General features: G+C 32.3%; 3 protein-coding genes across 6 annotated transcripts; 1 reads left to right on the top strand and 2 right to left on the bottom strand.

The window, feature by feature from the left end:
- The first annotated feature begins 4,586 nt into the window (after positions 1-4,586).
- On the top strand, positions 4,587-8,230 carry LOC117909522 (tryptophan synthase beta chain 1). The gene is made up of 5 exons (XM_034823564.1): positions 4,587-4,950; positions 5,728-6,084; positions 6,644-7,086; positions 7,168-7,262; positions 7,806-8,230. Exons 1-5 carry the CDS (start codon positions 4,645-4,647, stop codon positions 7,979-7,981), a joined length of 1,377 nt encoding a protein of 458 aa, XP_034679455.1. The 5' UTR covers positions 4,587-4,644; the 3' UTR covers positions 7,982-8,230.
- A 1,435-nt stretch (positions 8,231-9,665) lies between these two features.
- On the bottom strand, positions 9,666-13,562 carry LOC117909106 (glucose-6-phosphate/phosphate translocator 1, chloroplastic). Its single transcript, XM_034823008.1, has 5 exons — positions 12,804-13,562; positions 12,211-12,436; positions 11,583-11,805; positions 10,507-10,720; positions 9,666-9,999 (listed from the first exon to the last, which is right to left on the bottom strand). The coding sequence occupies exons 1-5, from the start codon at positions 13,296-13,298 to the stop codon at positions 9,988-9,990; spliced, it is 1,170 nt and encodes a 389-aa protein (XP_034678899.1). The 5' UTR covers positions 13,299-13,562; the 3' UTR covers positions 9,666-9,987.
- A 2,445-nt stretch (positions 13,563-16,007) lies between these two features.
- On the bottom strand, positions 16,008-20,279 carry LOC117909360 (F-box/LRR-repeat protein At4g14103-like). Of its 4 annotated transcripts, XM_034823378.1 has the most exons (6): positions 20,083-20,279; positions 18,942-19,695; positions 18,742-18,866; positions 18,487-18,642; positions 18,124-18,409; positions 16,008-16,538 (listed from the first exon to the last, which is right to left on the bottom strand). In XM_034823378.1, exons 1-5 carry the CDS (start codon positions 20,137-20,139, stop codon positions 18,125-18,127), a joined length of 1,377 nt encoding a protein of 458 aa, XP_034679269.1. In that variant the 5' UTR covers positions 20,140-20,279; the 3' UTR covers positions 16,008-16,538; position 18,124. The 4 variants fall into 4 exon arrangements, with proteins under 4 accessions (XP_034679269.1, XP_034679268.1, XP_034679266.1 ...); XM_034823377.1 differs by having other exon boundaries at positions 18,742-19,699; XM_034823375.1 differs by having other exon boundaries at positions 18,742-19,695.
- Positions 20,280-21,846: the final 1,567 nt, after the last annotated feature.

Genomic DNA, 21,846 nt, shown 5'->3' with positions numbered 1-21,846 from the left:
AGACATTATTTCAATGTATTATCATGAAATTATATGTTCAAGACTTCATTTTATTTCTTTTTTATCTACTTTTTTTTTTCTAATATATATTTTTTTACATAAATTAATTTATTTATTTTTCATGTTTTAAACTTTTATTGTTTTTCTACCTTTTTTAGTTTTTTAAAGTTTTTAAATTTTTTATAATTAATTTGTATACATGAAGTGTAAAAAGGAGTATGAATATTGTAATTGGTTTGTTTGTAAAGGTTTATTTTGGAAGAATATGAACCAAAAATTAAAAAAAAGAAAAAGAAAAAGAAATTGAAAATAAATTAGCATAAATTATTTAAAAACAAATAAAAATTAAAAATAAATAAAATCGGTTATTTAGGTAAAATAATTTTCTTGATCCATTTATAATTTTATACAAATTTGGATAATTAAATAAAGATTTGAAAAGAAATGAAAAAAATTAAAAATAAATAAATTTAACATATTTCATATGTTGATTTTTTCTAAAAGGTAAAAGTTTTCTTGTTGATTAAAAAATGTATTAGGTATATTTATACATATTCTTATGAGGAAAAAGTAATGAAATGAAGGGTTTGTATCATGATTGACATTATCAAATTATTTTCTAATCATTAATTATTATTATTTTCTAATTATTAGGATAGAAAATAAGAGAATTTCAAATAAATTTATTAATTGACTTACTATTATCATTTCCTAAAAGTCGTATATTAATATTATTATTATTTTCAATCTTAATATATTTTAATGAAGTCTTCAATGTTTCTGAAATTGTGTTTTGAAGATACAATTTCACTAAAATACACTAAAATCGTATCTTGAAATTATAACTTCAATAAAATGCATAAAAATCATGACTTCATAAAAATACTCTAAAACCTATATGACACCTTGTTGGCACAAAGTGTCATAGATTTGGAAATATTTTTGAAAGTGTAATATCTTAAAAAAGATTTTGTAAAATTATAATATATTTTAAAAAAGGTCATCATACTTTCACAAGTTTTAACAAGCTTTCACAAGATTTTCTCAACCTTTCATAAATTTAAAATTGAAGAAAAAAAAAATGTAATTCTCATTTAGAATAAATATAAAAGTAAAATGGACTTGGATTTTAGTGAGTATACCAATTTAGGTTTGATGCACACTAATGATCCACAAGTATTTGAAAAACCCATGGTAAACCCTAAGAGGGTGAATGAGGGTATTTTAAAAATTATTGAATAGGGCGTTGAGATTTTAACCCAATTAAATTTGCAAGATATCAGGAATAATCAAGATAATCAAACTAATCAAAGTAAACAAATAAGAATGCAAGAGACACAAGAAATTTTTATGTGGAAAACCCTCGTACTAATTGTATAGAAATAAAAAACCACGAGGTGTAAGACCTTAAAATAATCAAAATCCATTATATGAAATTAAGTCACACAGATTTACTTGGTTATTTTATTCTAAAGACTTACTATCTAAAACTTATAACTTGATCTATGTTCGCGATACACCTCAATCTCACTAAAAGGATGTAGATCTTTAAACAACCCATGATTCAACATAACGAATCTTTCTGGTATGGCTTGTTAGGCTTAATCCTATAAAAAGTGTCCTCCATTAAAAGAGTTATAATAGTGTATTTATAATCATCCAAGTCCTAAGGGATCAGTATCCTGAAGTTTTCAAACTCAATTTGTGTGATATATTTGAAGATATTTTGTCATATTCTAGTATTTTGTATGAGCGCTCGAGTACACTTATCCAACACCTCAAGCGCTTGAACTTTAGTTAAGCGCTTGAGTGGTCCCAACACTTGAGCATTGTTTCCACTGCTCAAGCAGTGCTCATACGAGTCATCATAACATTATTATTAGTATTATTATTATTATTATTATTATTATTATTATAAATAATGAGTTCCCATGGTCATATGTTAGCATTTTGTAGAAAACTAGCCATTAGACATATTTTCCACTCAATCATTGATCACTTGATCAAACAAATACTAGTTATTACTAGTTACAAGTGATCATTAAGATTCAACTGGTAGCCAGTTACTTTGCCAATAAACACTGCCAAGGTGGCCACTTTGATTGACTGTACTGTGGTCAATCACTAGTTAACCACATAAAAACCTAAGAAAAATATTGCACATATAATCTTTACCCACTTGAGTTGGTTCAATTTGAAAAATTATGATTAAAAACCCTTGTTAATATTGAAATTTATGTGAAAACATGGATTTTCATTTTTAAAAGAATCAGCTCATTTTTTGTAAAATAACTTCTTTTTGAGAAATTTTTTTAAAGAGTTTACTCTTTTTTTTTTTTTGTTTAAAATACTTAATTTTAAAAGTCAATAATAATGTACATTTATCCTTATTTGATTACAATACTCCGATCATAATAAGTTTAAGACCATGAACATATATTCTAAGGGGGTGTTTGGTAAAACTTAATACCTATTATTTAATGTCTTAAGTTGATTTTAAGTTAAATTATATTTAAGTTATTAATTTAAAATTTATTATTTAATTTCTACTCTAAGTATTAAGTTTGTTTTATAAAATTAACTTAAAATTTATTCTAAATTATCAAATTAACATATTTATCCTCATAAATTATAATTAGGATAAAGGAGGTCGAGTAACAATGGAAGTTGTGAAGTAACAAAAAATATTGTTAAGGTAATTATAACAAATGAAGATAAAAAGATAAAATAAAGATGTAAACTTAAAGAATAAATTAAGTGCTTTTATTTATTACTTAAAGTTGTTTTGTACTTTAAGTCATACCATTAAGTTATTTTACAAAAACATACTTAAGGACTCAAATTAAGTTATTAAATTGGTTTACCAAATACCCACTAAATTTACAACAAGTCTTCATTGTTTTTAACAGTGCAATCAAATTCAAGTTTCATTTTATTTTCATCAAAATTTAGGTTTTTAGGAATCTTTAACTAAAACCAATTTCCAATCATTTTATTCTATTTCCTAGGAATTAAAATAATAACCATCCTAATTATCTACCTAATGGATCCCTATTTTTGTTTAACCACTCTTTCCCCTTTCAATTTTATCAACATAATGACTCACTCAATTAGTCCAGCCTAAGCTCCTCATGTGATCATGAATTTGTTTATAATGTCATCAAATTAATATGTTTATTTTTTTTTTTTACTTGAATCTAATAAAATTTAGTTTAACTCTAAATATCTTAATAAGATTAAGTATTAAGTTGTTTTGTTTTTTATTATTTTATTTATGTGAAGTATTAAGTATTAATAGGACGAGAGTCATGTTGAAATTCTATTTTAGTTGTTTTAAAAAATTATTTTTAACATTTAGCAAAAAGATGAATCTTTTGATTTTTTTTTTTCAGTTAAAAAAAATTTAAAAATAAATATTAAGTAAAAGTAAAAATAAAAATAAAAACAAATCATTTAAAATGTTGAAGTTGAGTTTGGATGCCCAAATGGGCTAACCCAACCCAACCCAATAAATGAGAGAAATAAGAAAAGTCATTTTTGGAAGTTTTAAAACTATCCAAAAATTGTTATTATTAAATAAATAAATAAAAATCTCTCTTGGAGAACTCTCTCCCAAATGAAACACTAGTGAGAAATATTTTTTTTTTCCTTCTCTTAATACAAAATAAACATACATTCTTTTTCTTCTTCTTTTTTTTTTTTAAAAAAAGTCATTTCTCAAAATTTTTCTTGTTTTCTTCATGAAAACAGGTCAAGGATCTAATATTGTGATAAAAGAATGATTCTCTTATTCGTAGTTTCATTCATAATTTAAGACAAAAAAATTTTTCAATGAAACAACCAATTAGAATTTTTAAACATTTATAACTCGAAAGTCTTATTTTTCATCATATATCAAATGACATTTAACATTAAATTAAAAAAATAAACATCACCTAAGTAAAAAGAAAAAAAATTAAAAAGTGTAAAGTTTAAAAAGTTTTAAAATCACATACAAAATGAATTTTAAAAAACAACCACAACCTTATTCACATCATTTTTCCAAAGGCTTAATTTCCCAATTTTTATTCCAACATTTTCAATCAGCCAATTTCTTCTCAATTACCATCACCCATTTTTCCCCACTAAGTCTTCGGCCGCCAACTCACATCCGAAAAGAATTTAATTCAACTTGTCTCAATCAAATACAGGGGGAAGAAAGTAGGCAGGACATGAATATTGAAATAAACCAAACACAACCACATCAATCAACACACCCGCACTCTCATCACAAAAATGTTGCAGAAGAAAAAGAGAAACTTTACCAAAGAAAGAAAGATTTGTTACTCTCATGAACAAAATGAATTAGAAATTTTCTTTTTATTACAAAGATTTCTTCTTTGTTTCTCATGTCAAATTCTTATAGTATGTTTTTTTTTAATGTTTAATTTTATCATCCTACCTACCAATTTTCCAAATTTAGAAAAAAATAACAATTTTTTTTTTCTATTTTTTCATCATATTATTTTCTTATAAAATTAAATGGAAAAATATCCAGCACAATCTACAACAAATATTTTGACATAAACAACAAAAATATAAGATAGAACACAATCCCGTCCTCCATCTATAAACTCGCTCTTTCTCTCCAACCAAACATAAAATATGGCCGCCTCTGCAAAAACCCCAATCTCCAGAACCCAGACCACGTCTCTCTATAAGCCCTACAGCAGTTCTCCCCAATTGCCCTTCAAATTCCTCAAGCTGACACCTACCCCTTGCGCCGCCAAAGCGCTGTCCATTTGCTGTGCCCTGCAAATGGAGCCCAAGGTTGGACCTGGTTCGCAGGTGCCGGATTCGTTTGGCCGGTTCGGGAAATTCGGAGGGAAGTACGTTCCCGAAACTCTGATGCATGCCCTCACCGAGCTGGAGTCTGCATTCCGGGCTCTCTCTGGAGACGTAGAATTTCAGGTTCTTTCTTTCTTCTTCTTTTCTTTTTGTTTGGGTTTTCGTTTTTTGGTTTCAATTGAAATTGTGTCTGGGTTTCTTTTGTTTCTGGTTTTTAGTGGGAAGCAACTTCTGGGCTTTTCTGGTTTTTAATAAGAATGAGTTTCTATTTTGGTTAGGAAAATGGTTTCAGAGGTGTAAGGAATTGATTTTTGTCATGTTTGGTATGGGATATTGAAGTTATGATATATGTTTGGTTGCTGGGAAAACAGAGGGAACGCGAACTTTATATGTTTGGGTTTTGAAAACGGTTTCAGGGGTGCGAACATTCAACTTTGTTATGCCTTAATTGGATTTATCGATCTTCTAAAGTCTGCTTAATTGCTGAGAAAACTCAGGGGGGAATCTGCTTTAGGTTTGTTGTTAATGATGGGGCTTGGAATTATTGGGTTTCAAAGTTCAAATCTTTTTTTCCCTTTTGATTGATGTTTATATGCATCCAAACAGGGCATTTGGAAAAACAGAATTCAGGAACTGGTTATGGGAAATGGAGTATCAACCGTTATAGCAAAAAATTAAATCGATTATGGTTTTCATGGACGGACCAAAACCACAATGGATTAGGAAGTTTACAACTTTATCATAGACATTAATTCCAATGTACTCTGTTGAGCATAGAGAGGGTGTCTTCTGCAACTACATTATATAAACTACAAGGGAATTGCTGTGTTTATCTACATGTGTCTGTGTGTATATTTATATTTTTGTGCTTGTCTTTGAGATGTATGTTTATGCTTGCAGAAAGAACTAGATGGAATATTGAAGGACTATGTTGGCAGGGAGAGCCCTCTTTATTTTGCAGAGCGGCTTACGGAGCACTATAAGCGTCCCAATGGTGAAGGGCCACTCATTTACCTCAAGAGGGAAGATCTGAACCATACTGGGGCTCACAAGATTAACAATGCTGTTGCCCAAGCTCTGCTTGCCAAGCGTTTGGGAAAAACACGCATTATTGCTGAAACTGGTGCTGGTCAGCATGGAGTTGCAACTGCAACTGTATGTGCTCGGTTTGGATTGCAGTGTATTGTTTATATGGGTGCCCAAGATATGGAAAGGCAGGCACTTAATGTTTTCAGAATGCGGCTTCTTGGGGCTGAGGTTTGTTTATTATTGCTATTATTTGCTGGTCTTTTGAATTGTCTATTCAGCATGATGCACTACTTTATTGTTTGCAAATTAGTGCAAATTTTTTTAGTTCGGTAATTCTTTGTTTCATGATGTTGTGATGAAATTATGATGTGGGAGAACCTCTGTTGCAATCATAATGTCCTGTATCTTTCAGACGCTGTGTTAGTAATGCTACCATGTCCTCAGCCCAACCTCTATATAAATAATTTGTGTTTTGTGTGAAGCAATATCATATTGCTTCTGTTATATACCTTCGGCAGTGCTTGTTTATACAAATCTGCGTCACTAAATTGAATTATAGAAAACATAAGTCACCTGTTTGCTAATAAATAAGAAGGATAGCATTCTAGAGTAACTGCCATTGTTGTTCGACTAGGTCAAAATTACTTGTTGAGTAGGTTGTAGATTGGCTATTAGTTGTCAATAATGTTTATTACTGTGTATTTCTCATTTAGGTCCTTGTGCTATCTGTAATACGGCTGTCCTGGTAATTCTTCGTTTAACTGTAAACTGAACCATTTCAATACAGGTTAGAGCTGTTCATTCTGGGACAGCTACTCTGAAAGATGCAACATCAGAAGCTATACGAGACTGGGTGACTAATGTGGAGACAACCCATTATATTTTGGGTTCTGTTGCTGGGCCCCATCCTTATCCCATGATGGTCAGGGACTTCCATGCAGTGATTGGCAAAGAAACAAGAAAACAGGCAATGGAAAAGTGGGGAGGCAAACCAGATGTGCTGGTTGCATGTGTAGGTGGAGGTTCCAATGCCATGGGGCTTTTTTATGAATTTGTTGATGATGAAGACGTTAGGCTGATTGGTGTGGAGGCAGCAGGTTTTGGCTTAGATAGCGGTAAACACGCTGCTACCTTGACTAGAGGGGAGGTTGGGGTCTTGCATGGCGCGATGAGTTATTTATTACAAGATGATGATGGACAAATAATTGAGCCTCATTCTATTAGTGCTGGGTAAGACAATTATTAATTTTTTGTGATTAGTCTTAACTTATTTTTGCTGCTAACTAACCCTACCAATTTTACTGTGAATAGCCTGGATTACCCTGGAGTTGGGCCAGAGCATAGCTTTCTGAAAGATTTAGGACGTGCTGAATACCATAGCATCACTGATGAAGAAGCATTGGAAGGTATTAAAATTTTACACGTCAATTTTCTTTCTTGGGTCTGTCAGATCTTTCATAGTATTCTAAATGTGAATTTGGTAATTTGAATTTCCCATTTAGGAGTTGGTCTGCCATTTCATGAGGGGTTTCTTCTTAATTCATTTACATAGAAATTTGGAAGCTTAATCCATGAGTTTCAAATAAGATCCTTGTTATAATAGAAATCATCCAACTTGTCACAAATCTTCTAATCTTTCATCAGTCAATTCATTGTTTTCTTCCTGCAGCACTATTTCTTTTTTGTAAAAAAAATTGTGCTCTAGCTTTTGAATTTTTAATCTTCTTTTGAGTTACTCTACATTTTGTTTCCTCCAAACACTTTCACCATAGCTTGACCAGAGTGGATGTACTGGAACACTTGACATTCCAAATTAGAGAAGAGTTGGCTTGTCTGCCTCTCTACTAGTGTTGCATAAAATTTGTCTCGCTCAATTACCGTTGTATATCAATCATTTCCCTTTTCCTCATTTTCATTATTTGATTTTTTCTGGGTTTGCTATTATGCAGCTTTCAAGAGATTATCTCGACTAGAAGGCATAATCCCTGCTCTGGAGACATCGCATGCCCTGGCTTATTTGGAGAAGCTGTGCCCAACCCTCCCAAATGGGGCTAAGGTTGTACTTAATTGCAGTGGGAGAGGAGATAAGGATGTTCATACAGCCATTAAGCATTTGCAGGTTTGATGGTGTTTGTGTGGTGCCATTGATTTGAACCTTATGCTTGAAGAGATGTGGTTTTGAGTCCCCTAATCTGCAATTCTTTCCCTTGGTAATAATGTTGTGTGTCTTGAAAAGACTGTCTTATTTATATATGAATACTATGGGTTAGTAGAAGAGTGTGATTGTTTTTGAATGGTTGATGCAAGGGTTGGGACATCGGACCCGTAGCGGAATCATACGGCAACAAAGCTATTTGTTCTCTTTGTCTGCAAAGGCACTCTTTGGCTGTGCTTGGTTTGTTGTATTTTTTGTTTTATAATTTTTTATTTTTAAAATTTTAAATTTTGAAAAATAATTTTTAAAATCAAGTTTATGAAACTATGAATACTTTTTATTTTTAAAATTTTATATGTTTTTACACCTTTTTTTTTTTATCAGGATATAAAAAAATCTATGGGTTTTTTAGGGTGTGTTTGGTAAAATCAAATTCTTATTTTCTTGTCTCCTAAATTCTTATATTTGGATAACTCAAATGATGATAAGAATGGAATACAAAAGCGAGATTTTATTTCATCCCAACTAGTGGTTTAACCGACAATGTGTGGGTCTTGAAATTGTGATTTTTATTTTTATTTTTTTTATTTTTTTTAAATATCCTTTGCCTTATTTAGATGTCTTTTTCTTTTGCCCCTTTATTAGTCTTTTATAATCTCATTGTCACCTTGAACACGGAAAAGGTTTGTTCAAGATATAGAGGCCGAGATTATGTCGAGACTGTAATTGAACTTTCGGGATGCTTCAACAACATTTCTCAAGTTGACACACTAACCAAAATAAATGAAAGTGATGGGTGATTCACACAAAGCCGTCTAAAACATGATACTAAACATCCAACCTGGAATTTCTTCAAATTAATTGAATGGTGCCAAAGTTGTCACTTTCCCACCTACCCAAGGGAGAAATAATGACAAAAAAGAAAAATTAAAAAAGTCAAAACTAATTGGGGTACGTCCAGGAGTCACAGTAGTAGCGGAATATAAAATTAATTCATTTCATTTTCCGTTCTCTTAACTTGGATTAAAAGTAGCAATCGTGCAGTTGGTGGGGTTCATTTATTGACCGAAGTAACTGCAGGTTTGAGATGAGCAACATATTCGGATATAGGAGATTGGATTTCTAGAGATTTAGTATAAGGATTGAATACCATTCCCAAGTCCCCATTCCATGAACCAAACATGGGCAGAGAGGGGTGAGAGAGAGACAGGGTAGGGACCTGATATTAGGATTAGGATTTCAAGAGGCCTGCTTTTTGTTTTCTTACATAAAATATGCAAGTGAAGAAGAGTCAAACAGAACCCACCCTCTTCCTTATTAAACACGTCTGATCAAGACATGGCAATAAATTTTGATCGTTAAACCCAAATCTGATCCAACAGCTTGAATCATGATTATTAAAAAGGTATCTTTAAAGAATGATACCTCGAAGCTTACCAAACTCATAATTGAAATTGTTTTCTCCCTGGCGTAAAGAGACCAACAATAGCAAACCCACCGAGGCATTGACTGACGGTTTTTGAAAAGAGACTCTTATTCAAATATCTACTCCTTTTATCAAAGTAGTCTCATTGGGCTCCATGGTTGTGATAAAAGGTCAATTGGCCCATAAGAAAGAATCATGGGCAAATGGTAATTGCCCTTGCCCTTCCAATACACAAACAGACATATATGCCCAAAGGCCATTTAGCTGCCAAGCTGCTCCAAAGGAGGAGGAATCAGGAATCAATGGCAGTACTGAGCCATTATTATTATTGTTATTACTTATTATCATCTTGCCTAACTCTCTCTTTATTCATACACCTCACTTCTCATATCTGCCTAAGAAAGGTAAAACGCATGTGTAATAGTAATGTTACTTCTGTTATTATTCATTATCTACAGCTAGAAACGCTGCCGGACCACCTGACCACTCTCTGTGACCATGCATCCTCCTCCATGGCAGCCCGGAAACCTAAATTCCAACTCCAGCTTCCTCACTGCTTGGCCTGCAAGGAAAAGCATGAAAGAATGCACTCATCAGTTATATTCCAGAATATCATCAGTACAACGTTAATAAGAGATTATTAGACCAACAACCCATGCTTGACAACAAAATTTTATTGCAAAAAGAGGCTGTCAGCCGTCATATTGGCATGACCCCTAGAGATGACAGTGAAGTCTCCTCCAGGAGATGGAGAGAAATTCTTACCAGTCTCTTGTCTTTTTTACGATACAAACAATGTATATGCTTGTCCTCATATCCGGTTGGTCAGTGTCATCCTTACATTATCATTCTAACTAGAATGGCGCCATTGAGTCCAATGAGAGACTCTTAAAAGCCTTTGGTTTTGCATTAAATTACATGTCATATGCCATTGGATTTGTCCAAAAAAAGTAAACAGGAGATATTCTTACAAACAAATTATTTTCCTTATTATTAGTATATATTGATTTATTTTTTCAGACAGCTCTGAATAAACCATCCTCAATTCATCAAGGGAATGAGCAAATACCTGAGAATACAAGAAAGTTCCAAGGATTGCGATGGCAGCTCCAAGAGCATTGATGGGCTGGACGGGTGTGTGGAAGATGATGATTGAGGAGACTATGACAGATATACGCTTCATGGTGTTTCCAATGCTAAACGTCAAGGGAGAGATCTCATCCAGCGACATGTATGACACCTGATTGTAGAGGTGATAGAATACACTCTGGGCCGCCACCCACCTACCATGTACAAATAACAGCCACACAAACATTTCCTTAGCAAAAGCCAAGCAAAAAGAAAACAACTACCACTTACAACTGAGTGGGAAACAAAGGGAATCTTGCACCTTCACTGATTGGAATATATAAAAGAACAATTATAAGGAAATAAAGTCCTGAAAAATCTTCAGAAGAATAAGAATCCCCCATATTCACTCTGCACATACATGGAGACTAGCTTGACCAATTTCCCTAGGTCAAAAACTGGTAGTTGGGCCATCATAATGACTCAGTTTGTAAAGCATTTGACTGGTAGCCAGGTAACAGACAATTATAAAATGATGAGTTCAACTTATACAGACCCCGGAATTTTTGGAGTTAGCACATGCTGTTCTGTTGAACTGTAATTTTTCTACTAAGGTTTAAGGCTACAAGAATAATACTCACATGCAGCCTACAAGAATAATATTCACATGCTACATACATGAATAGCAGTAAGCTAGATCTACTTGAATGTTTACGGTAGGATTAACTTCACTCATTCTACTTATAAATCATTTTAGGAACAGTGAGATGTTGCAATTGAAGGGCAAAAACGCAAATTGAGTGAAAAATGATGACCAAACTGAATCAATGTATATCTCAGGACATCCAGAGCATGAACCACATAGGTGTCATACTTCTCCTGTGAGGGCTTCCATAATTGAGTTAAATAGTTATTTCCATGATTTTATTGAATACGAAAAAAGACGGGGTGTAAAGTGAGATATTAGTTTACCTTGGGCCTCTGGTTTTTTCTATCACAAAAAAAACAGATAGATACAGAGATAATAAAACACAAACAAACAGTACAAGAAAAACACAGTAGTTGTCATGTGATTACCATACAAAATGGGGTCCAATTTGAGAAACGGCATTTTGCCATCCAGCAGCCCACATCTGTGGTCCCTCGACAGCAATTGCGAACGGGGTGAGAATTAACAGTGACAGTATAGAAAGACAAGCATAGTAGTTCATTCCACTAACAGACTTCCCCTTCATGCCTCTCTTTGAAAATATGTTGCGAAAAACAAAAGCCAGGTTCGAAATCATGGCTCCCATAAAACCTGATACAGACAAGCACCTACCAAGTTCAGGTCAGCCCTAAAAGGAAAATAGGAGTAAAATTACATTCCTAACCCCCCCAAAATGTCTTTTGCAAAAAATCCAGCAGGCAGGGACCCAAGTCACCCAACTGATCAAGAAACATGTGATTGCTTTGAAGAAATATAAAGCATTATTGAGCTGGCTATGACCCCTCAATTCAGACCGACTATAGAAAAATGAAATGAGTTTAAAAAATCGATTTAACCATTGATTTGGCTACTGATGGAACTGAAGGAAAAAAGTTGATTCCTTTCCCTTTCCTACCATTTCTTATAAACCAAACAGACTATAGCAAAAAGTTTGCAGAAATGAGCCCTACACAAATTCAATTATGCTTTTAAAGAAAAAGCCTTTGCTATTATTACCAATCATGTTGAAGTTCAGCTCGGTGACGGCGGCTAGAGCACAACCTCCGATGATTGGAATGAGCGAGAAGTACACCGAAGTTGGAAAACTCTCACCCAATAGGAACCTTGAAACTAAGACACTGAATGCAGGCTCACCACTCTTGATTATGTGAGTAAAAGACACTGCAACCTTGGACATACTCACTGTTGCAGCCACATGCCCAATTGTATGAGCCACAGCAACCTACAAAACATAAAATCAGATTGATTATAAATTCACAATCCAACTCTGTTTGGCTGCCGAGAAAACTAAGGGAATCCATTTTAAAAGCAACTCCAATTTTACCTTCTTTTCTCCTACCTTTTCTAACCAAGCCCACTAAATATAAACCCATAAAGCACGAAAACCACCATCATTTACAAGAAAATTTTCTTTTCTTACCAACCAAACATAAATAGTATTTGATATTCACAATCCTTCAATTCCTGTGATCCCAAAATGAAAACACCACTTTTTCCCACATTTGCTCACCAACCCAACAAGTATAAACCCTTACCACCAAAAACGCCTTCTTTCAAGCAACCAAACATTAATATTACTTCATACTTACAGGAAAAAGGGTCTTCCAAAACTCAAAATCAGTCTTAGGAGTTTCAGCGATTCTAATAGCCCAGGAGATCAGCATCATAAGCGATCCGGTCGCAAGCGACAACGTCGACGTCAGCCAAGGGTACGGAAACGCATTGAGAACTTTCTTGTTATAAATATTGAACACAACGTTCAGAGCCCACCACGTCGCGAAATACAACCCGATCTTCACCTTCTTCGCCGCCTCTGATCGCCCCTTTACGACGTCGCTCTCGACCGGCTCCGACCGGTCAGCCTCGTAAGCTTCGCATCTGATCAAGGGCCTCCGAACCCTCAAATCCTCGATCAACCCAAAACCCAAACCCCGAACCGAAGCTAGATGGAGAGGCTTCACAGGCGAGGTACCGCCAACAACGGAGGGGAAAGACAACGACTTTACCGGAGACTTCCGCTGGTAAAAGTCTGAACGAGTGAGGGCTTGCAAAGAGGACACGGATTGCTTTATCGAGCAGATCATGATGGTGGGCTGTAGAGTTTTACGCGATGGATCAAAGGAGAAAAAAACTTCAGAGTGATTTACAATTTGTGGGCTGCGGTTATACGGACGAGAAAAGCTTAAACCCTAGTCCCCTCGAGGACTATACAGATCTAAGTGTAGCCAAAACTCTAGAATCGTAGGTGAAAATCGAACTGTAGAAGGATTTGACGAGGGCTTTGCGAAGAGGACTGGAGGAGAGGCTTGGGAGTTTGGTGAGAAATTAGCCCTCTGGTATTAAGGGTCGGTATCCACTAACCGAAAAGAAAGGTGGCCTAGATCACGAACAGTGCAAAACTCTTTCCTATTTTTACACCAATTAGAGTTTGCCACCTCATCAAACTTTTTGGGCCCTGCCCTAAATTAGTCATAAGTCATAGCTCTATTTTTACCAAATTTGACATCCTACAACAAAAATTTTCTTTAATTTTTTCATCTATAGAAAAAAAAAATTATTACATTAAAAAGCTCGTTGAAAAACAAATCTAAAAAGTCTGCATAAAAAAAAAAACTATCTTTAAAATTTCTAACATTATTTGGTAGTTGATCTCTAAACAATTTTAAAAAATAAAATAAAATATATAATAATTTTTAAAAAACAAGTAAAAATTATTTTTAATCTATTTTTTTTTTTTAAAAAAAAAGGACTCGTACTCCTTTAAACTTGTTTTTAAAAATAATTTTTAAATTAAAGACTAAAAAATAATTTTTAAAAAATATGATGAAACGGATAGTAACCTTTCATCTTTTTTAGTCATATTTTAATAAAAATATCTTCATAATAAAAATAACATTTTTTTTTATAAAAAAAACTTATATGTAAATATTTGAAATAATTAAAGATATTTATGTTAAAAATAGATTATTTTTCAAGTAAAAATATGAAAAATATTAAATTCAGGAATATAGTGATTATTTCATTCTTTTTAATCAATTAATTAAAAAAATTGAAATTTACTTTATAGAATATCTAATTTATTATCATTATCCTTTTTCATTTCTTGTGCTGGCCGACAACTCTTCACAATAAAATAAAAAAATAAAAAATAACCATCAAAATTAAAAACAAAATATTGATTTCCACCACAAAATACAAAATAAAAAATAAAAATCACTTTACTAATTCTTGTATTTTGTTTAATTTTTTTTCTTTTTTTCTACATATTTTTTATATGTGATTCTTTACCCTATTTGTTTATACTTATACTCCCCTTTTCTTTCCTGCACTTAATTTTTTTTCTTTAAATTTATCATGAATTTATTATCTGCATTTTTAAAAATAAATTTTAAGGTTTAATATATATTTTTAAAAAATTTATTATATTAATTTTAATCCCTTACTTAATTTATTTTTTTATTATTTATTCTTTAGCTTAACTTTTTTAAATGAAGTGTTTTAAAAATAAATAATAAATAATAGTAGAAGCTTCTTTTACATAATCATATTATTATACACTTTTATCGGCGTATATATATATAGAATATGTTTGGTTCCAGAAAATACTAAGAAAAGAAAAAAAAATGTTAAGGAAAATAATTTTTTCATATTTAGTTTCAAATATAATTAAAATTAGATAAAAATTTATACATTTTTAAATTATTTTATCTTTACGTAAAAAAGAAAAAATAAGTTAAATGAATTGGAAGTAGTATATACAATAATTTATTGATTTTAAATTTTTTTTTTTCCTACTCTTTTCATTTTTTTTCTACTTTTTCCTTTCTTTTTTTTTTTTCTCACATTTTCCCTCATAAGATCCAAACATAGCCATAAAGTTGACCTAATATCATCACATTGATTGTTACCCATTTTAGTTTTTGTGAAAGAGTTACCATACAATTTAAAAGGGTGCATATTGATTTTCCAATTTTATACTATATGGTATAAATTCTAGAGTTTTGAGCAAAAACAATTTAAGTAAAAGAAAATTCCATGAATTATATCATTTCCTAAATAATTCTTAAACTATTGTTTGTTATTGAGTCACAAAACCGGGTAATTATGACTTTAAATTTAAATTTAAAACCATAGTTACCATCTATTGTTTCATTTTTAAAAAAGATTTAAAATCATAATTACTAACTACAATCTTGTAATGGAAAAAAATAAAAAAATATCAAAGGTCACATGGATTCCTAAATTGTTGAGATGCATTAGTTTGAAGATTATTTTGGTAGAAGATTTAGATGATGTTTGTTTTTGACTGAATAGAAAAACCGTATTTTCTATTCAACTTAAAATAACTTATTGATATCGATTAATATAACTAAACCAAACCTATAAACTTAATGATAATAAATTCATTTTAATTATATTAGTTGATATTAATAGATTACTTCAACTCAATAAAAAATACTAAATATTTTGACCTTTTTATTTAGTCAAAAATCAAACACTACCTTAATTTGTGGAGTTTTAAAAAGATATATATATATATATATATATATATATATATATATATATATATATATATATATATATTATATATATATTATTTTTGCTCAAAGCTCTAAATTATGTTTAGCCTAATTCATTATGTTGCCTAAAAGGCCCTACTCCACAAACAGTCAAAAGAAAAAAAACAGGAAGAAAGAAAAAGAAAAAGTGGGCTTCCCATTGGGCTTTGGTTTTACTAGCAGGGCCCAAAATGTTAGCAGGCTGGCCATCAGTTCATCTCCAAGGCTCAGTAGTTTCTTCATCTCAATTCAACTGCATTGCCCATGCAGTGTCTTCATTATCAAAGAAAAATGTTCTCTCCCACCTACTATACACTTGATCATATTACAGACATTCATCGTAACCGGCTTTTTTAAACATTCAGTCAAATTATGGTCTCTCATCAGGCAGTTTAAGATCATTAATCCAGCAGAGGCTAACCAATAAAGAACATTTTTTTTCCTGAACTATAGAGAAGCCATGAAGAATAACAAAGAGCAATGTCATGAGTTTAGATACATAGTTTTCCCATTTTGACCATTCAGATCTATACAACAATGAATCACAGCAGTCATAAGCTTTAATCCAGGCAAATTCTCAGCTGCATCCTCTTCGAGACCTTCAGCTTTAGCCAAAAATGACAAACTTCATGAATTGCACCAGCAGATACAAGAGCTGGCTGATCATCACTTTATTGCTCTTGATCCTTAGAACCCACAGCCAAGGAGGGGCTATAAGCAAAATACACGATTTCTGTAGAAAAACAAGATTTTTGTGCGAGGCTGCTGCATTACACAAAATAAGATCCCAATAAGGCACACTATTGACATCAATAAATTTTAGAAAAAATAAGACTTTTCTAGCCATGAGGTCCACGGAAAAGCAGCTTTGATCATAAGAATGAAGTTTTCTAAAACTGCTAGCCAAAGGACCACTTCAAATTGAAAACTGCTCCTTCACCTCCAACTAAAATCTTCCCTAGTTGATAATTATGGTAAACAATTGCCAACCTTTTCAGCAAAAATAGACGTTCCTTGCAATGATCAATTAATGATTTCACTGATCTGTCATAATTTTTTCAAGAATAAAACACAACTCTATACCATCTCAAATTAGAAGGAAAAATAGCTTTAGGTAGATTAAGATGAAAAAGAAATAAAACCAAGATTTTTTCCCCTAGGTTTGAGGATTTGTTGCATAGAGAATGCACTAATCTACACAGGTTCAAAGTTGAATTCGGTTCTGGTCAGATGCCTCATGACAAGCAAGTTGTGAATCTGGTGATTGTCGACCAAAATAGTTTACTTACAAAGAGTAAGTGTACCACTGATTTTGCAAGGGCTATTCACCAAAGTGCAGATTATTAAGGATCTTCAACTTCATTCTCTACGGGGCCATTTTTTTTTTCTTTTGTTTTTTTTTTCCCGAGTCAAAGACATAAATTCTCAAGGTCCAGTGGACCATAGCCTCCTGAGAACCTATGATTTTGAATAAATCAGGGAAACTCCTTTCCATGCTATTTACAAAGATTTGCAATGGAAGAGTTCCAGAACCTTAGCTAGGAATACTAAACTAACAGGATATATGGTACCTTCAAGGTCAATGGAACTGTTGCAGGATACAAGCTTCTTAAGTTTTTGACAACAAATACAACAAATGTGGAGCATTAGATCAACAAGAAATATAATCTTGACTGAGTCCTGACTCTCTAACAAGCAATTTTATATTTGATGTCAACGATGTACTTGGATTTATACTTATGACCAGGGAATACCATGTAAGGGCATGCCTTCATAAAATGTTTGACAAGCTAATTCTAACTCAATGCATGCCTTAATAAAAAGTTTGGCATGAGGCTATAAGGTGTCGTGTTCTAGATTTCTAGTCCATCTTGCTTTGTTGCTTGTGTTTTCCAACTCTTTGCGGGTCAATTCCTGCCCCAAACTAGCTTTAAGAGAGGTAACCATAAAGCATCTATACCAGGATCCTTCATAGAGAGTTTAAACTCCACAAGTGCATCTATTTCTCTTCTTCTGTGTGAGAAGAACTTCCATTCCCTGTATATGGAACATTTTTCTATATTAATTACACCGTTCTTGCCTGCATTCTTTCCTATTATGTTGTTTCAGTTTATTTCTAACTGGGTTTTCTGGTTTCCGGCATACATGTTTGGAGGGTTTAAATGGAAAATTTCTTCATTTCTTTCATCTAAAATGTAATCATGATGTGCTACCACAAAAAATACAAGCATAACATGGGTCTTATGACACTTCCAAGAGAAACTCAGGTAAATAAAGTTAATAAACATATGTAAGCAAATAAATTAAAGTGATAAAAAAGGAATTTAATACTCGGGAAAGTAGTTCCTACCTCATAAAAATACGATGGTACAAACTCTAGGACCATCCTCAAGCATCAGCAACTGTTTGAAAATCTCATTTCGCTTGTTCATATCCTGTAACAAAATCTTAGAACAGTGGATATTTATCCTCTCCAATACAGGTGCAAATTTCAGAACAAGCTTGAGTAAATTTATCTCTGTTTTGATCCCACGGAACCAGTGGAGGTCAATAGTCTTGAGGTGTGAAAAGAGACATTCTGGTGCATATTTCAACTTCCAAACATCGTCACGAATGTCCAGGTCATCATCAATTCCCTGAAAAGCATACAAAGTCGATTCAAATATACCCGTCAAGAACACGATAAATGAATTGTATGCACTAAGGAATATACCTTGGAAAAAATAATAGATTCTAAATTTGGTGATCTTTGGAACAAGTCCATTAGTGCTCCAATTGTACAAGCTCCAATCACCATATTCAGCTTTAAATGAACCAACTTTCGAAATATAGGAAGATGATCCAGGAAGTTTTCTGCAAGGAAGACAGACTGCATAGGGAAAAAACAAAACACAGCTTAATATGACATAGTACAAATATAAACATCAAAAGAGAAGAATTCAATGTCTATAAAGTGAAGAAACTGCACCTCAATGGCTCCATTCGACATTCTCACATATTGGGCATTCCCAAGACCTCTAAGTAACTTAGCTCCACGGCGAGCAATTTCTCTATCCATTTTATACAGATTCGGAATGTCGATATATGCAACAACTAGAGAAGATATGTTATACAGAAAAATGTCATTTGACAGACTGCCATTGTACTTGAGGGATACAAGATTTTCACCATAGATCTTGATTTGACAATCATTTATGCTATCTGTCGATCCAAAGCATGGTAGTTCATCCATCTTCAGGGTCTTTAGAGTTGGAATAGAAATTGTGACACTCCTTATAAAAAGCCATTCACAATCCACTAAAGCTAGGTCCTCCAGTACTGGACAGCTAGAGAACAGTTTTTGGGTTAATTTTGTGCCTGAAAAAGTGACAAGAGATAGGCACAATGTTTTGAGGCATGGAAGAGAAATGTCTCGAGGGAGCTGAAGGACTGAATTCATTTCTATTTTCAGAACTGTAAGGGATGTAGAAACAAAAACCATTTGGGGCAGAATAAAAGGCTCTCCTACAAACAGGCAGAGATCAACATCTAGAACCTTACGCAAGATTGCAGACACCAGCCAATTATGGACACGAATGGCATCAAAGAAGACTCGAAATGAAAGACGGAGCTTTTTCATATCAAACATGAATTGGGAAACTAGTTCATCTCCTATTCCATCCAAGAATCGAGTTAATCCTGGTTGCGGGTTCCACATATTCACTTCGCCTAAGTACAACCTATCATCAAAGTTAATGTTTCTGAGATAAGTCCAGAGGAATTCCCATCTTTTCGATAGTATGCACGTGCGAACAGCGTCAGCAGTTGGAAGAAAGGAGAGCATGTGGATGAGAACACCATCAGGTAAACTATTAATCCTATCTGTGTCATCATGATTCAGCCTCTGCCTCTTGACCTGAGAATTGTTCATCAAAATGTCCCTCTTCCTAAGAGAAAGGATGCACAATCAGAAGCCAAAGAACATCACAACAAAATCTCTACGAAAATGACCTAGAAATCTGGATAATCATAAAGGAGCAACACTAAAAATAAATCAATTTCAGAAAAAAATTCCCATAATATACATAACTCAGATAGCATGTCCTTCAAATCATCACAAGAGATTCAAATAATGAAAGCCCACATCAAAACAACAAAAACACACTAAGCAGCACTAAAACCCAGTGAATACAAATAAAAGAACAAACTTTACTGACAAAACAATCCCCTGCTTTACAAAACAAACCAACCCAAAACCCACTTTGAATTCCAAACATCCCAAAAAATAAAAACCGCAGGAAGATAATAGTTAAAAAGGGATGGAAAGTACTCTTGAAGGTGTTGAAGAGAAGCAAAAGTTGGGTCCATGAACAAACTCTACCGCCATAACTGTTGTCCTCAGAGATTGCTCACATCACGTAGATGTTTGAGGGCTATGGGGCTACAATGGAACTGGCCTTTGTTTCATAATAATGAAGAAGAAGAAGAAGAAGAAGAAGAGGAGGAGGAGGACGAGGACGAGGAGGAGGAAGCCATTGTTGTTTGGACCTGTGGCTTCTTTGGAATGGCATTCGAACCGCCAAGGTAGAGGGAAAGCTTTTCACGCTATTGAAGCTTCACGCGACTTCTATGGGCGTGGTCAACACGCTGCATATTGTTAAACTTGGCTATCGTTGATTTTATGCAATTTTATCTTTGCGGGAGATTACGAACATTAATCCATTTTTAAAAGATGGCATAACATGTAAATTTGGGAAAATAGAAAAAAGGAAAATAAAAAGAAATTTAAAATTAATAAAATGTTTATATATTTTATTTTATTTTTTACTTTTATATAAAATTAAATAATTTAAAAATATATAAATTTATAATTAATTTTAATAATTTTTTTAGGATAAATCAAATATGAGAAAATTATTTTTTTTCATATGTTTTTTTTTTCTTTTCTTTTTACTACTTTCCTTGAATTAAACATAGCATTAAATATTTTAACATATATTTTTTTATTATTTAATCAACAAAAAAATAATATTTTTACCTAAACTATTTATTATTAAAAAATTGTTTAATTAGTAAATAGGAACTTATTCTAGGTCAAATTATTTTAAGAGTTCATTTAGTAGTAATTTTAGAAAAAGCTTTTAACATAAAATATGTTTTTTTTTTTTTTAATATTTCACAAATTTTAGAAAATACTTTTAAAAATCTAAAAAATCATTTATAATGTTTCACATAAAAACACTGATTAATTTTCCAAAAAAAAAATTAAATAAAATATTTCTAGTAAAAATACTTCAAATGGAACACTTTCAAACATATTCCATGTATTGTTGGGCGTTTTGACCATTTCCATAGCCATAAATCACGGAAGAGAATTTCTAGGAGGGAAATGATTAAAATATTTTATTTTTCAATAACACGATTCTTTTTTCTTTGTTTTTAACACGATAATTATTAAAATAATATCTATTTTTTCTACAAATTTGAAAATGGTGACACGAATAATTTTCTAGAGAGAGGGGACCGAATGATATTCACCATAATATTAAAACATAATAAAAATTACATGAATCATTTTTTTTTACCAATTATCATGAATGATGATTACAACCGATTTACTAATTGCAAGTTATATAATCCAAATCAAAATCAAATTCCACAAGTTAATTAGCCAATCAAGATAAAACAATTTTTAATAGATAAATAAAAGAAAAAAAAAGGATTTTGAGAGAGACAATAACTTAGATTATAGGTATTCGATAATATAGAAGCAAAATACTAGGTATACGGCACACTTCTCGATATAAAAAAATGAACAATTGGATGTAGGTGTATATATATATATATATGACGAGTTGCGGGGCATATAGGGTTACAACATAGATGTGGGACATATGGGACTACGACATAGGTGGGTTGTTTTTAACTTATTTTTAAATATGTTTTAAAAAATAATTTTTATGTGTAGTAGTTTATTTTCAATCATTTTACATCTTTGTATAATTAATTTTTAAATAGTCTTAAAGGAAAGTGAAAATAATTGAAAACAATTAAAAATGTTATTTAAAAATATTTTATTTTCTAAGTTCGTGTT

The sequence above is a fragment of the Vitis riparia genome, chromosome 19 (assembly GCF_004353265.1).
Source record: "Vitis riparia cultivar Riparia Gloire de Montpellier isolate 1030 chromosome 19, EGFV_Vit.rip_1.0, whole genome shotgun sequence".
NCBI classification, from domain to species: domain Eukaryota; kingdom Viridiplantae; phylum Streptophyta; class Magnoliopsida; order Vitales; family Vitaceae; genus Vitis; species Vitis riparia.
Note: the sequence above shows the minus strand (reverse complement) of the source record. Positions and strands in the feature narration are given on the sequence as shown.